The sequence below is a fragment of the Corythoichthys intestinalis genome, chromosome 9, assembly GCF_030265065.1.
Source record: "Corythoichthys intestinalis isolate RoL2023-P3 chromosome 9, ASM3026506v1, whole genome shotgun sequence".
In the NCBI taxonomy this organism is placed as follows: Eukaryota; Metazoa; Chordata; class Actinopteri; order Syngnathiformes; family Syngnathidae; genus Corythoichthys; species Corythoichthys intestinalis.
The window spans coordinates 33,161,047-33,177,922 of record NC_080403.1 but is presented as its reverse complement, the minus strand read 5'-3'; the positions used below and the strand labels follow the sequence as shown (position 1 = coordinate 33,177,922).

The 16,876-nt window shown below is 38.0% G+C and overlaps 2 protein-coding genes across 5 annotated transcripts; one reads left to right on the top strand and one right to left on the bottom strand.

Annotated features, from left to right (window-relative positions):
* Positions 1-788: 788 nt before the first annotated feature.
* On the bottom strand, positions 789-6,254 carry tada3l (transcriptional adaptor 3 (NGG1 homolog, yeast)-like). 3 transcript variants are annotated; one of them, XM_057844840.1, is made up of 9 exons: positions 6,231-6,254; positions 5,320-5,567; positions 5,007-5,254; positions 4,804-4,909; positions 4,575-4,710; positions 3,418-3,521; positions 1,671-1,777; positions 1,397-1,588; positions 789-1,335 (listed from the first exon to the last, which is right to left on the bottom strand). In XM_057844840.1, the coding sequence occupies exons 2-9, from the start codon at positions 5,527-5,529 to the stop codon at positions 1,143-1,145; spliced, it is 1,296 nt and encodes a 431-aa protein (XP_057700823.1). In that variant the 5' UTR covers positions 5,530-5,567; positions 6,231-6,254; the 3' UTR covers positions 789-1,142. The 3 variants fall into 3 exon arrangements, with proteins under 3 accessions (XP_057700823.1, XP_057700821.1, XP_057700822.1); XM_057844838.1 differs by lacking the exon at positions 6,231-6,254 and adding an exon at positions 5,869-6,051; XM_057844839.1 differs by lacking the exon at positions 6,231-6,254 and adding an exon at positions 5,745-5,868.
* Positions 6,255-6,371: 117 nt separating this feature from the next.
* On the top strand, positions 6,372-16,832 carry LOC130921208 (actin-related protein 2/3 complex subunit 4-like). Of its 2 annotated transcripts, none has more exons than XM_057844842.1 (6): positions 6,372-6,512; positions 6,912-7,030; positions 15,742-15,853; positions 15,941-16,036; positions 16,124-16,294; positions 16,405-16,832. In XM_057844842.1, the coding sequence occupies exons 1-6, from the start codon at positions 6,510-6,512 to the stop codon at positions 16,408-16,410; spliced, it is 507 nt and encodes a 168-aa protein (XP_057700825.1). In that variant the 5' UTR covers positions 6,372-6,509; the 3' UTR covers positions 16,411-16,832. The 2 variants fall into 2 exon arrangements, with proteins under 2 accessions (XP_057700825.1, XP_057700824.1); XM_057844841.1 differs by lacking the exon at positions 6,372-6,512 and adding an exon at positions 6,610-6,634.
* The last annotated feature ends 44 nt before the right edge of the window (positions 16,833-16,876 follow it).

The window sequence follows — 16,876 nt, the reverse complement described above, 5'->3', positions numbered from 1 at the left end:
TTCTAATGAAAATCAGCAAGACACAATTTTAGTCCCCCATACACTTTTTCCAACTTTCTCTAAAATGGGAGAGGGAGTGAATTTAACTAACACTAATGCAGAGCTGGCTGAATACTGAAAATATTTCTAAAAGGCCTGGCTATTGATACAGTATTATTTAACTTTAGCAGTATGTCATCTAAACTCTTTGTAAATAACCGCGAGCTTGCAATTGCGCTAAGTATAAGTGTTTATGTAATTAAAAAAAATATTTTTCATCACAAAAAACCTCTGTCTTTTTCATGTTTATGCTCCTCTTCTTTCTAAAATGCGACCCGGAGGGCTTTTGGTTTTTCATGACGTTTCCACGCAACGTCGCTCAATTGCGTAGGCTAAAAATAACACCTTCAGGTAGCTCGCTGGTCTGCTGTTGAGTGAGATTACAGACTGTGGTGAAATTACCGCATTACAGGAAACAGTCAAACGTGCAGAAAGCGCATTAGAAAATTATTTAAACACTTATTACTATATGTATTGTTGTGTTACTGTCTTGTATAATTTTTTAATACTGATCATGAAATACTGAATGAACATTTTTCTTGACGCCCTTTTGGACGCCGCGACTCCCCCAAGCATTTGCCTTGCATTATGGACCGCACGGGTCTACCTTTGATAATGGCTGCTAATGATGTTGATAGACGTCCAATCCATTTCAACTGGGAAGGTGGCAGCCATTAATTCGCTGCCACCCTCCCAGTTTAAATGGATTGGACGTCTATTTGTGATCAACTCATTTAAATTCAGAGAAGTAAAAAAGAGCCACATGATTGTACTTAAAAGAAAAATACTTTACATTTCATTACAACAACTTTAATTAGTCATTATTTATACAAACACTGATATGCATGTGTGATATACCAATGAAAAACAGCAAGAGAAATGCCCATCATGTACAGAGCTAGATTTTCTTAAATCATTCACTACCATTGACGGAGTTAGATGTCCAATCCATTTTGACTTGGGGGAGCCATCAATGGCACTGAAGAAATCATTTACTTTGAGCTCTCCAATTGAAACGGACAGAAATGAGTAAGTTCAGAATGTAGGAGTGTGTGACTGAAGTCTGTGAATTCTATTTCCCATTTTTTGGGGTCATCTTTCCTTTAGCCATCCAGTAACTTAAGGATATTTTCCCTGTCCTTCAGAGCTTTCCATGCCATGTCTTTCTCCTTCTTGGTTGGAGTTCGCTTCTTCTGTCTGGCTGCCATGATTCGCCGAAATCCCTCCATGACTTCGTTGTCAGACACCCTGACTTTCTGTCTCAGCTCCTGCTTTCGCATCTCCTCTTTTGCCAACCTAAGCAGAAAAAAACAGATGAAAGGTGTATGACGGTAGACACTTTTGTGATGCACCTCACCTAAGCAGCTCCTGCTTGCGGGTTTTGTTGTGAGCGATCAGGGCTTTGAGCTCTGCCTGTCTCTTTTGGAGTTCCACCAGAACCTCGTCCTCGCATTCTCCGCCCGGGCCAGGTCGCTCTTCAGAGTCCAGTAGTCCTTGGGCAATCAATTCCTCTTTGATACGGGCCTCCAGGGAACGTGTGTGAGGAGCGCTACAATAGTCAATTTGCTTTATTCCTTTCATTTTAATGAGTGAACAGAACTTGAGTTAATTTCCAGATATCTCAGCCCTACCTAAAAGATTTTCCTTGGCTTCGTGGAGATGTCCCAGCTCCATCATTGGCATCCTTCCCTGAAATGTCTGGTATAGGAGAATCTTCCATTGGGGATATTATGTTCTCCTAAATTTGGCAAAGAAGACTGTTTAAAGGGATCCTCGACCTTAAATACATGTAGGCTCTAATAAACCACAGTTGTTCTCTTGTACTAAAATATTTTGTTAGATACACATAAAATGTTAAATCAATGGCAATATTTTATAATATTTAGTACATATTTTGACCAATAGTTGACACCATGTTTTGCGGGCACGGAGTGATGACGTAAATGGGATGTTTCCAATTGTTTCCAATTGTGTAGCGTGTACAACAATTGCATATTGCTGCCTAAACTCGTGAAGTAAAATGCCACAATGTGCTGCTTTTGGATGCAATTTGCAGTCAAATGGAAACAAGGGGAGTGACGTGAGTCTCCACAGATTTCCTGTTGACAAAAAGTGGAGAAAGGTTTGGGAAAAAGTTTTGCCAGCCTGCAGACTGGCAAAACTTCCCAAGGACCCAGGCTTTGTTCTCGCCATTTTTCTCCTACCGCGTTCGAGGTTTTCAGTCGACAACAACAAGACCAAAAAAAAAAATGCTGTTCCAACTATTTTCCCTCACAAGAAGCCTCAACGTGCCTCGGATATCGATTGAAATGTGCGCACAATGAAGCGCCAAAGACAAGACACTCTGGTCGCTAACTTAAGTAGCAAAGCCGCTCCTGTCGCTACAGCGGTAGGCGAACCTTCGGGTGTACCGCTAGTCACAGAGGAAGCTAATAACTCACTTCTACTGTCATTTCATCAGGCAGTAAGCGTGTCTGTTCAGTATTCACCTAATATGAGTGATGCTGCTACTCAAACTGATCCAAACACGTCCAATGCAATGGTAGAGTGGCCAGCTGATGCGCGCCGAGCACTTAATATGGACCACCCTTACGAAGCTAAACGTGAGTTGGATGTACAAAACATGGAGGACACTCGATCCAGATGACGAATTTAATGAGGACAGCCACGACACGACTCCGATCCTGACTATCACACGTGTGCATTCATAGTTTTATTACCTTCAGTGAGTTTATAATGTCAATCATCATAAAAATAAAATGCACGAATGACAAAGTGTGTTCAAACTTTTGGCCTGTACTGTATGGAAAGCACACGACAGCTCTGGATGCTAACAATCTACATAATTATACTGGGGTAAGTTTGATCACGCAATAGCTTACCTTGAAGATCTGCTAACAAAAACTGGAGTGCTCAACAGCACACACTCTCTCGCTCCGTTGTTATTGAGACGCACTTGTCGAGAGTACATCGCCAGTTTTGCCCAACTTTTGTCTTATCAGGTATTTCCTGCTCTGCATTTTGCCTTTGCTGTTCGTCTTGTGAACGACCGACAGTGCTGTCCTGCTCTTCACTTTTCCAATCTGGTTCAAATTGAAAGGGCAGAACCGACGACATGTTGGGGTAGCTAACGAGTGGCACACTGGAAGTTCGGCGACGTCAACAAGAATGGCGACCTATCACTTAAAATAATTTTACAAATTTTATTAAAACAAAAACATTAAAAGGGGTTTTGATATCAAATTATTATAACTCATACTAAAATTTATCTTTTAAGAATTATTCGTCTTAAAGATCGAGGATCCCTTTAAACTCCTGTAGAATGACTGCGCTCTGTGGAAGTGCTTGTTGAAAATATTCCCATTTCCAAATAATTACCTCCACGAGAGCCTGGAGCAGACGTTGCGTTAAAGGGCCGAATGGACAGCCGTCTTCCGGAGACTCGTGTTGGGACTCGGACTTCTTCAGCAACGAGTCCACATCTAGTAAAGGTCAGCAAAGGGAAAAAACACATGAACGTTTACAGTGAGGCATAAATATTGTAGAACATTCCCATTTAGCAATATTTCTTAATACTGGACAAGACATTGGAGGGCCAAGCAATGGTGCGACTAAGCATATGCCGGTATGATATTCTGACGGTATAGTAGCCTTAAGCAAACATATCATGGTTTCACAGTATCATGGTATTGCAATTACAGCTCTAAAATGTTTTCGAGATACAGTATCTGGGTTAAAAAAAAAAACAAAAAACTTTTTTTCATTGAACAGAATTATTTTTCAAAACATATTAGCAAATTGAAACATTAGTATGATTAGTTAAAATAAATTTTAAAAAATATATTCTACATAAAATTCAAATAAATGCAGTTCTTAAGGTGAGCCTACACCCACTGCTCAACATTATTACCACCAGAACAAAAATAATTGAATTATTTTCCATAAAAAGCACATGTATATGACTCGGATCATGTCTACATGATACACAAACTCTCTTTCTCAACACGGACAGTTGCCAGGGAAAAAACCCCACCATGTTTTACCACCGCTAGACACACTAAACACACTGGAGCTAACTCTTGTAGCTGGTGGGAAACGTTCATGACAGCGTTTACTTACCATAAATTTTGTGTAAAGTGACGAATGATCGTCACGTAAATGTGAAATCATGTTGGACGTGTTGCCTGCACTTCGGCTGTCCTTTCTCCTCTAAGCCGTGGCTGTCTGTTTGTTTTTGGTAGCCGAAATACTCCCACACTATTCCCATAATACTCCCGACCGTCTTCTTTGAGGGGGCAAAAAGCTCAGGTGTAGTTATGTCGCCAGCGAAGGAATGGAACTCGTTCATAACCCGAGAACTACCTGTATTATATGGCACTTGAAAGAAGGGGATGTCTTGTGATATAATTTTTGGTAGTGAATGAGTTAATTTGGTAAAAAGTAATCATCAGAGTAGTACAATATGGGTACAACCACCCGCTCCTATCATCATTGCAACTAGTTTTTAAAAAATCCTGGCAGCCAAATCCCATCACCTTTTGCATCAAGCTCAGACAGAGGACCACCCAAAAGACTCTTCTTTTTTTCGTTAGCCCGAGCCCCTTCTCTTTGCTCTTCCAGCAGATCCTCTTGAGCCCATCGCTGTGAGTAGTGTTTTCCTAATGCTGGAATCTAAAACACAGACAGCACCAAAGCTCAACACGTGATCCGTAACGTAAAAAAAACCCATTTTGCTTAGTCTACTAATATACATTAATGACTTACTTTAAAGTACTCCGCTTCATCGTCTGGTGGTTTTAGAAGTTCTTCGAGCAACCGAATCTCTTCATTTGTGATGTCTGCGCAGTACGGCTCAACAGAAGCCCAGAATCTGAAAACCAATGTAAACTAATGACCAACTGCAAAAGTAATACTCGGAATAAATTACTTTTCCACAACATTTTTAATTGATGAAGGTGGTTGCTGACCTGTTGGGAACATCATTTTTAGGGGTGCGAGGAACGTCTTGTGGATCGTCTGTAAATTCATATTCCTGGACTTTAGGTTGCAGGTTTTTGGATTTAGGTCTGCCAGGACCTGGGCCTTGCCCGTGACTACTTTTGCCATCTAATTTCTGCTTTTTAGGCTTGTGGCGTGACGACGCAGTGGGGTCAGGGTCTTTTCCCATCTTCAGAAAGCGCTTGTCTCCTTTCTTATCCTGCCAGTCTGTGAGAATCTGCAACATGGTGGGGGAGTGCTCATTATTCCTGAAATCCAGGTCCACTCTCTCTATCTATCTACCTGTCTCTGCTCCTCCAGGGCTCGGAGGCGGCGGTTAGCTGAAGACAGGAGAGTCTCCAGCTCCAGCTGCAACGTGTCCAGCTCCTCGATACCAATCCCATCATCCTCTGAGCGTCCCAGGACGGCCGTGTAGCGAGGACACACCTTGACGTGTTCCACAGGCTTGAAGTCATAGTACTTTAAAGGGGGGCAGTCTTTCAGCTCACTCATGTTGCTTAAAACCAGAGACCTGGCTATATTAGAAGAAACTAAAGCATTGGGACAAAAAATAAAATGTTTGAATTGTGTTTAGCCTGTCATGTCAATCCTTATTTTGAATTCACACTGCGTAGACGTAGTTTGGTTTATACATTGTTAGCCTTCACGGCCCATACCGTCGATAATGCCGTAAAATAAAATCACAATATCTTCACGGAAACACTTACGTAATCTTTATGCAGCGGTGTGCATGTATCGTTGTTAAATGAAAAATAAAATATATCAAATATAGATAGGTTGTTATTGTTGAGTGAGGTTTTTTTTGTTTATTTTACAAACGACTATACTTACCGAAAGCGAATGGTGTCCATGATGGAATACTCCATTGATTAAACAGGGGTGGATAACTATCGGTTTTATTTTAAAATTACAATACAGTCGCAATATAACCAATACTTAAAACAATTTTATTTTAATAGAATTATTTATACAACAATAAATAAGTAGGAAACCATTATTTTACTACTCTCTGACCAAATAAAAACATGTGAGCGCTTCACAGTAATGGTATAGTCTGGTTTAGACCATATTATACTATGGAATCGGGGGAAGTATACAGCTATCAGCTAGAAAAAAAAATAATTTAGTGAAGAAAAGTTGCTATCCAGATTACAAAAACAATATTTAAAGTTCAAAAATGTTAAAATTTGCACCTTTTAACGAATAACATCACGTTCTCCAAACAAAAGCCTACTTTTAATGCTGTGACATGGACTCGTCGTTGAGCAATGTTCGTTTTGTATACTCTGAATATCTAACCGGGTGGAGTAACACGGTCTAGTCGTAAAAATGCCTATTGTGGAAAGCGCACCACTTTCTGGTGTAAAATATGTATTTAAACAAGCGCACCGTTCATTTTCCGGAGTATGTAGGATTTACGGAAACGGAATCACAGGCGTGGCTTCGGAACTTCCGTCTTTTACAGCGCAAAAATGGTAAGAGTTCCCTTCAAGTATATCTTGACTGAGTTAATTTATAAGCATGCCTTAAATAGTTACACCATACTGCAACAACGGTTACTGTGTAACTTTCGCATTTCTACTTAAACGGGATGTTGGTTCGTATGAATTAAAGTGGTGGAGTAATTGTCTTCTGGAATCTTTGTTGTTCTCATTTCGTAGGATTTAGTTTTTTTTTTTTTTTACCCCTTATAATTATCTACATGTTTTCCTAATTAATTATGAGCGTAAACTTGCACCGACAACCATTAAGTTCCCCTAAATTGAGCTGTTGACATTATTGGGTTAATCGAAAATCCTGTTGTTACAAGAATTTCGTTAATAAAAAAATGTACAAAGAATGCAAACGCTGAGTTTGTTCAAATTGTTATTTAGACGGCGACTCTGCGTCCCTACTTAAACGCCGTGAGGGCCACCCTGCAGGCGGCCGTGTGTTTGGAGAACTTCTCCTCTCAGGTGGTGGAACGTCACAACAAGCCCGAGGTGGAAGTCAGGTATGTCACTCTCCTTTGCATTACTATCTTGCAAAGGATTGGTACCTCCACACAAGTTTGAACCTGTGCAAACTCGCACTAAGCAATCTTCCATAATGGAAAATTGTTCCTGCAGCCACTTTGCAAGTGTTATTGGGGTGTATTGAATAGGAGTGGGAACCTCTTGGTACCTAACGATACGATTTGCGATGCAAAGCTCACGATAACGATGATCTGACGGTATGGCGATACAACGATTATCGATACATTGGTCAGGAAATCATTCTAGGATTTTCTACAAACAAGTAATAAACAGAAAAACACGTTTCTGCTGTGACTTGGAATGAGGTTATCACTAGTAGACGTCCAATCCATTTGAACTGGGAGGGATGGCAGCGAATGTTCATTCGCTGCCATCCCTCCCACTTCAATTGGATTGAACGTTTATGGCCGTCAGTGGCAGCCAATGCTAGGCAATGGGGTAATTTTGGGCTATTTACTGTTGATTTTCAGTTACTTCCTGTTGATTTTGGGGTATTTTACGAGTCACTTCCTGTTTATTTTGAGTTACAGAACAGGAAGTGACCTGGGAAGAGTGTTGTTAATAACGGCATTAGAATATAACGGGGTTACTAACGGCGTTATTTTCTCCAGTAGTGAGTAATCTAATGAATTACTTTTCTCATCTTGGCAACGCCGTTACTGTTACTGAGGCGGGAAAGTCGTGCATTACTATGTTGGTTGACTGACGCGAGAAAAGTCTTGAGAAAGACTGACTCATGGAGACGAGAGAGCAGAGCAGGAGTGGGGAGGAAGCAAGGGAGGATGACGCCGTTGCAAGCGCGATGCTACTATGCTAGGTGGCTCCAATAATACCTGACTGTAGCCGATAGCCTACAAACTACGCCCACATGATGCTTCGGTAGATATCACATTTTTACAGAACGAGATGCAAATGACAGACATGGCTGCATTAGCAACATGTATAATAAAGAACTAGCTGCGTTAGTAAACAGCCGCCATCTTAACCCTTGGGCGTTATTTTATCTTGACTAAATTCTTGTGATTTTGTCCAAAAAATGGCTTTTCCTTTGAAGTGTGATAACTAAGTCATTTCTGAATATTTTTTCACTTTCAGCCACTCAAAATGTTCAGTGGCGTCAGACCTATCTACACATATAAAGTTTTTTATTTTTTTTTAATTTTTCAATGCCCCCTATGGACAATAATAGCAGCATTATCCGAATAGCAAAACTAACTATGCTGTATATATATAAAAAACAAAAGTCTAATTTGAATATTCCATATCACATAGTTAGAGGCTTGAATAAGTCGTTAAGTCATAACAACCGATTTTTTTATGCATGCCCAGTTTTTACACATTTGCAGTTTTCTCATTTACACTAAACTCTTGTGATTTAGTCCAAAAAATGGCTTTTCCTTTGAAGTGTGATAACTAAGTAATTTCTGAATATTTTTTCACTTTCAACCACTCAAAATCTTCAGTGGCATCAGACCTATCTACACATATATAGTTTTTTATTTTTTTTATTTTTCAATGCCCCCTATGGACAATAATAGCAGCATTATCCGAATAGCAAAACTAACTATGCTGTATATATATAAAAAACAAAAGTCTAATTTGAATATTCCATATCACATAGTTAGAGGCTTGAATAAGTCGTTAAGTCATAACAACCGATTTTTTTATGCATGCCCAGTTTTTACACATTTGCAGTTTTGTCATTTACACTAAACTCTTGTGATTTTGTCCAAAAAATGGCTTTTCCTTTGAAGTGTGATAACTAAGTCATTTCTGAATATTTTTTCACTTTCAACCACTCAAAATCTTCAGTGGCATCAGACCTATCTACACATATATAGTTTTTTATTTTTTTTATTTTTCAATGCCCCCTATGGACAATAATAGCAGCATTATCCGAATAGCAAAACTAACTATGCTGTATATATATAAAAAACAAAAGTCTAATTTGAATATTCCATATCACATAGTTAGAGGCTTGAATAAGTCGTTAAGTCATAACAACCGATTTTTTTATGCATGCCCAGTTTTTACACATTTGCAGTTTTCTCATTTACACTAAACTCTTGTGATTTTGTCCAAAAAATGGCTTTTCCTTTGAAGTGTGATAACTAAGTCATTTCTGAATATTTTTTCACTTTCAACCACTCAAAATCTTCAGTGGCATCAGACCTATCTACACATATATAGTTTTTTATTTTTTTTATTTTTCAATGCCCCCTATGGACAATAATAGCAGCATTATCCGAATAGCAAAACTAACTATGCTGTATATATATAAAAAACAAAAGTCTAATTTGAATATTCCATATCACATAGTTAGAGGCTTGAATAAGTCGTTAAGTCATAACAACCGATTTTTTTATGCATGCCCAGTTTTTACACAATTGCAGTTTTCTCATTTACATTCAACTCTTGTGATTTTGTCCAAAAAATGGCTTTTCCTTTGAAGTGTGATAACTAAGTTATTTCTGAATATGTTTTCATTTTCAACCACTCACAATGTTCAGTGGCATCAGACCTATCTAAACATATAGTTTTTTTGTTTTGGCCCCCTATGGACAATAATAGCAGCATTATCCTAATAGTAAAACTAACTATGCTATATAGGCTATATATAAATCAAACTAAAATATTTTATATTACATAATTACATCATTGGATAATTAAAAGTCGTAACAATAGATTTTTTGTTTTAGAACAAGACTGTGACAACGTGACAATAACTGATTTGATGATAGAATTTATGTTAACAATTTTACAAAACATACATACAATATAACAGTTAACATAATAACAACATACACAATTCATGATGTGCACTTTGAGATTTGTTGTTCAAATGTAAAGTGCGTTATAAATAAAATGTATTATTATTTATTATTATGTCCGAAGCCCGAAGTGGCTTTGTGCAAAGGCCACATTGTTTGCGCTTGGACGGGGGTCCAGCTCGCTGCTCAACCAAGCCTTCGGCAGAAGGCGGTGGTTCCCGTTTTAGGACTTCTGGGCGAATTAGAGCCTTGCCAAGTTCCTCAAGAAATAGTCGGCGCTTGTAGCTTTTCTTCACGTTCCACTCAGGGTAGATCTCCGTGAACAGCACAAACGCGCTGCATGACGAAATGTCCGGCATGTGAAAAAACACACATTGGCCACCTGAGTGCGCGCCGGCGGCAGGAGTATGTGCCTCAGGCCTGCAAAGCACAAGCGCACGCAACAATAACAGCTTTGATCTTTGATCAGCTTTTACAAGACAAACCTTGATATGCAAAACATTTGCTTACTCACTCTCGTCATTACCTCGATCGCCGTCATTTTCGTCATGCGCCTCAACGTGGTCATGTCCGTGCCCCCGCCTTCTGCTCCCCGCTTTCATCTCGTTATGTTGTCAACTATTTCCTAATCCTCGTCATCAAAGCCGTCCTCCTCCGGCATCGAAAGTCCGGAAGAATTTGTTCAATGTCTTCTGGGCTCTCCAAAGAAGCGTCCGAACAAAGGTCGTCGTCGTCGGAATCAGGATTTTCTAACACCATTCGAATCGTGTCCTGCGGTGAAATACTTCTCGCCGCCATCGATCATAAGTTGTGTTGGAAGAAATGCAAAATGGTGATCCTCGCGAGAACAGAGACTCCCAAAATGCCCAGAACCAATGAGAGTAAAGAAATTCAAACACCCAACCAATAAAAGTTGAAATTCAAACGACAACAATAAACACGTGGTTTTTTGTTTTGGTTTTTTTGCATTTCCGGGAAGTACCTTTTTATTGTCTTGTGCAAACGTGCAAAATTGCAAATACGCATGCCCAAATAGACTGAAAGTGAGCTCAGACAACATTGACACCATTTTTTTTGTAAAGCCAACCGTCTTTATTGCATTAATTTTTGACCGATCTGAAGCTAGCTTCGCAAGAAAATTCATGTATTGGCCTATGGCTCCATCTAGTGACTTCTGGGTGTCAACACAAAATTTTTTTTATCTGCATGTTTTTGAGTCGCCAAAGAAGCGATTGCATCAATAATCACGGAAAATGCATGATAAAACATCAGGTTTACAGCATATTAAAAATCATGATTTATAATGGGAGTCAATGAGCCAAAAAATGGCAAAATAACAAGAGTTTAGTGCAAATCTTCCCAGCCTGTTTGCAATAAGTTAGAAATTGCCGGATGGTGCCATTTCGAACTTCTACATGATTTAGTATCCTGCAGGAAATATCAGCTCCCTAGTGTATTTTTTCATATGCTTTTTTTCCTTTTAAACACAGAAAAAAAACGAAAAAAGCCAAAAAATGGACAAATAACACCCAGGGGTTAAAGCAGTAGCCTTCTCAGGAAGGCTCTGTTGTAGAGAGCCTTCCTAGCGAACCTAAGTAACTTTTTATCTAAAATGCTCCTAAATCAGCAAAATCTTGACTTAAATCTATCTTTAAAATGATGAAATAGTTTTAAAATTTACACATGTCAAAAGTAGACAGACAACAACTTTAACGGTTGATTCATAACATTAAATAACTTCCACACATAGCAAAGGTTACTATCTAGTTATCGTAATATCTGCAATACCCCTGTGTCTAGTTAAGTTTAGGGTAAAGAATTGGGGTAGGGCCAATTGTATGGAGGTAGATTTGTGTCTTTATTATTCAATCAAAAAAAAAAAGTTGCTTCAATCAAATAAAAAGTTGCTTCAATCAAAATATATATTTTCAATCGAAAAAAACATCTCTTCAATCAAAAAAAATGTGTTTGAATGCAAAAATAAATTTGAAACTCAAAAAAATATATTTGAAAACAATTTTTCTTTGATTTAAATTTTTTTTTTTATTTAAGTCAAGTTTTTGTTTGATTGAAACACCATTTTTGATTGATGTCATGTAATTTTGCGTTTGGACCACAGTTTGGCTAGGACATTTGTGTCTTTATTATTCAATCAAAAATTAAGTCGCTTCAAACAAAAAAATATATATTTTCAAAAGAAAAATCACTTCAATCAGAAATTTTAAAAAATTCAATCGTAGAAAAAAAGGTTTGAATGTGAAAAAATATTTGAGACTCAGAAATTCGCATTTGAACACTTTATTTTTCATTCAAACAGTTTTCTTTGATTGAAGCAATCCTTTTTGTGTTCAAGCCATATTAGGGGTAGGACATTTGTGTCAAAATCATTCAATCGCAATAAAAGTTGCTTTAATCAACAAACTATTTTTAATCAAAGAAAAAAATCATTTGCAAAAATATATATTTTTTGAAAATATATTTTTTTATTTGAAATATATATATTTTTTTAATTGAAGTATCCCTTTTTTTGAAAAGCAAAAAGTTTTAAACTCTGTTCAAAACTTTTTCCACTTTGAAAAAAAAAAACACTTTTTTTTTTTGAAGTGGGAAAAGTTTTGAAGGCACTTTTTTTCGATTGAATCATTTTGACACAAAGATTCAACTTCAACGCTAGTTCCGGTGTGTTTGAGTGGCAGCTGATTGCGCCAATGGCATAAAGTATGAAGCAAGAATAATGGCCACCAGGTCTCCATCCAGCCATCGGAGTCTCCTGGAGTCCAAGCCAAATGTAGGGCACCGGTAAAAAACAAAAACATGAAAATTATCACCAGTTACTTTGCCAAGTAACTAATTACTCTTACATTCAGGTAACTGAGTTAATTACTTTTTTAAAGTAAGATTAAAAACACTGCCTGGGAATCACCCAAATGAATAGGCAGTGACCCAAACTCAACAGGAAATGACCTGTAAATGCCCTGAAAATCGGACAGAATTACTGTGAACGCTCTGGTTTCGAATGAACGATCGTTCCCAGTCTAAATGGATTCGGCGTCGTGCACCGTCTTTGCAGCCTTAGAGTTAACTGAGACACTATTGTGGTGGAAGATTTTGGTACCAACTTGTTGGTTCCTTTTTAGACATTGACACCTTTTTAAAACGATATCTCAATTCTTGGCTGTAGGATATCGATAACCTTTTGTGATACAAAGTATCACGATATATCACTATTTCGATATTTTGTCACACCCTTAGTCTTGAATGAGAAATGTGCATGTGTGCATTCTCACAAGGTCGTAAGTTTGGTCTCAACATTGGTAGGGACTATATAACAACATAACCCACATACACACTTTAGGCAGGGGAGGGGACATTAATGAAAGCAAAAAGATTAGGCGAACGTGGTTCAGGGCTACATTTCTCAAGAATATGATCCTAATTAATAGGCTAAATGATTAGGCTAAATGATTAATGCAAAAAAAACTGTATTGAATTATACCAATACTTCTCAAATAGTGTGGGGGGGGGGGGGGGGCCTAGGGGGGCGCAGAGCGATGCCAGGGCTGGCGCATGTGACCTCGGGGAACATACTTTTTTGCCATACTAGAATAATGTATCATTTTCAAAGTGTGTGCAGTATTTTTGAATAAAACTAGAGTACACAGCAAAGAGCACTGGAGATATGACGAGCTAAGACGAGGAAATATGACTAAGCGTAAGTAGCGTTTGGCTTTGACTTTTAATACAGTGGGAGATGAGAAAAGACCAGTCTGTGTCTAAAAATGTTTGCAACAGACAACAGGAAGCCACATCAAGTAAGATGCCACTTATAAACATTAGATCCCACTCACATTGATAAGCCACTTGATTTTTTTTCACTCAAAACGTGCCGAATATTGCCAAAAATCGTCCCATTTTGTTTCGCAGTGTTACATCAGTAAACCAACGAGCACTGTTAGCATCCTATAAGGTGGCATACCAAGTTGCTCAGTGCAAAATAGCAAAAATAAAAACTGTCCCACTGTCTAATGACACTGTTGTTTTTGTTCTGTTAATTTTTGTTTTTACGGTTAAATGGTTATTTGAATTCCTTAGTATTTATTGATTGATTTTATTAAAATTTATATTTCACTATTAGATGGTCAAAAATGTACCGTGAATGTATTTTTACAGATTGGATGTGATTTTTTTTTTTTTTTCCCCCCAATTCAGGCAAAGTGATGTACTTTAAGTCTTTTCTATACTTTATTGTAAGTTGAGCTATATATTTTTTCTTTAATATTAAAAAGGACACAATATTATGGAGAGGTAAAATTATATTAATAATTTATAGGCAAATAATACAAATTACAGTGGCGGCAGAGAGTTGTGTGAGGGCCTGGGGGGGGGGGGGGGGGGGGGTCCGTGAAACATTTACGTCTTCCTAGGGGAGCGTAACAGAAAATAATTGAGAAGCACTGACTTATACTAACATTCATATGTATTGGTTAAGGTGATATACCGTTCGATTCAAACCTTCGTTTCAAACACTACTAAAGAAACATTTTGAAAACTCGAGTTTTGCAGGTTAGCAAGTTTACACAGTTTAATGTTACGCTAACTCTGATGCAGTCGGGTTTTCAGTAGCAAAATTAGTGGTGTGTTCCCCACGCCCACAACATTGACGTCTTTACATTACTTACATTGGCTGCTGTTGCCGGGTGGAAAAAAAATAAAACCTGGGGGGGGGGGGGGGGGGGGCGGGATGGACCGGCACATTCAGCAAGTGAAAAGGGGAAATGTACAGTAAGTCTGAACAAAATAAAAATAATTCACTTAATAGTGGTTGCATTAATGCTGTCCTTACAGCATACAGTCTGAAGAAAATCTAAATTACATATTTAACAGAGCTCATTAAATAATGCAAATAAGGTTGCTTAAAAGTTGTCGGGGACAATTTGAGCATCCTGAAAAGTTGGTAGTGTTATGTTCCTACCAGTCCTACCGTTTCTATGCAAACCTTGCATTATCATCCATATCAGCTTTTTTCCCCCTCCAACTTATCAACACTCGTGTACAGTACTATACAGGTACATAAGGTAGAAAGGGGCTTGTTATCAAACCTGCTATAACTCGACCACTAGAGGACGGTGTTGTTTCAATCAGTATTGAAATGATCAGAATTGTACAAAAAAAAATAATAATAATAAAGTAACATTGTCTTTAGAGTGTCACTGACTTTGAGGTAAGCGGCAATTATTTTTAGGTATATAAAAGTATGAGGACAAAAGTATAGTTTTGATTCATATGCGTTGCTCTAGAACGTTGCTTGCCATCTGTTAGTTGAGCCTTAAGCAAAAAACAGGAGTTGGGTTGGTTGTCACAAACTGGATGGAGATGGTTTTCACACCATCAACAATTTAAAGGATTCAAAAGCTTTTTATTGTCAGTGTACAGGACACAGTGCATTTCTTTTTTGGCTGCTCCCAGCTGATGTATAACGCATGAATTTTTTTTTTTAATTAAACAATAAAAACTATTTAAGACAGTAAAACAAAATAATGGATGGATTGTGTAGGCTGTGGGCACGTTAATTCCGCATTTTTGAAGAGCACAGACCCAATGTCGGTCATTTGTGAATATCTCTCAGACAAGATGTTGTAGGTTCAGTACTAGACTTAATTTAATTTTGTGTTGAATACACCTAAAGGAGCTCTTCAGTGCAATGAGGTTTTTTTTTAAACACCACTTTTTTTTAAACACCACATGATAATGGCTGTGTTCATGTCTATTGAAGCAACTCTGGAAATCTGTTCTAATTTAATAATAAGGTATTCTTGTTAATGTTGACTTGAATAAATGGAAGATAATAATGAAATTGTAACAATTCTGACAACCAACTTGATTCTCCCCTGCACCAGATAATTTTTTGTCGTTTACAGGAGCAGTAAGGAACTTCTGCTTCAGCCTGTTGTGATCAGCCGCAATGACAAGGAGAAGGTTCTTATCGAGGGATCCATCAACTCTGTCAGAGTCAGCATTGCTGTCAAGCAAGTAAGCAAACGTTTTGGTTGCACGTATTTCAAAGGATGAACTTAAAATCAACATCACAAAAACAATTTGCCATGTCTGCCACTTCAGGCTGATGAGATCGAGAAGATTCTTTGCCACAAGTTCATGCGCTTTATGATGATGAGGGCAGAGAACTTCTTTATTCTAAGGAGAAAACCAGTAGAGGTATGAAGCAAGGTTGCTTGTTTATACAGTGCATGCATGAAATTGTTATTAAACATAAAGCGGATTTTTTTTTTTTCCTTCTTCAAGGGGTATGATATCAGCTTCTTGATTACCAACTTCCATACGGAGCAGATGTACAAACACAAGCTGGTGGACTTTGTCATCCATTTCATGGAGGAAATCGACAAGGAGATTAGCGAGATGAAGCTGTCCGTTAATGCCAGAGCCCGTATTGTTGCTGAAGAGTTCCTCAAGAATGTAAGAGACGAGTGCATTACGTTCATAACTGCTATGTTAACTTGGTGTTTGGTGCAATATCCACTTAGTTATAATTACTAATGTGAACAAATTTGCATTCTTTTCCACAGTTCTGAAGACCACCTTCTCTCACGTTCCATGTCTGAAATGATCAGACATAAGGGAAATTTGGGTATAAACAGTGAGCCAAAGACTGAAGAACATCACTCAAACATGTTGGCTTTGTTTACTCATCTCTGTATTCATTGATATCAGTGACTGTATATAAAGAAAAACTTAGCAATTAAAAATTTATCACACTTAGAACAGATGCCTAGACAAACAAAGGCGGGTCCTTAAAGTATTAAACATGCTGATGTCCATGAATACAGAGAATGTGTGTTCAAATGCAATTCAGTAGTTTGGTGTTGGTAGTCTGTGTGAGTCCGTCTGCCCTGTTATTGTCAATTATGTCTTAAGATACACGTGCAGAAACGTGTGGTTAAAAATAAGTCTCCATAATGTTGTATAAGATTAAAATAAAGTGCCAATGTTTCTATCTTCTGTTCATTTGCAATGATTTTAAGATGCTAATTTGTCACA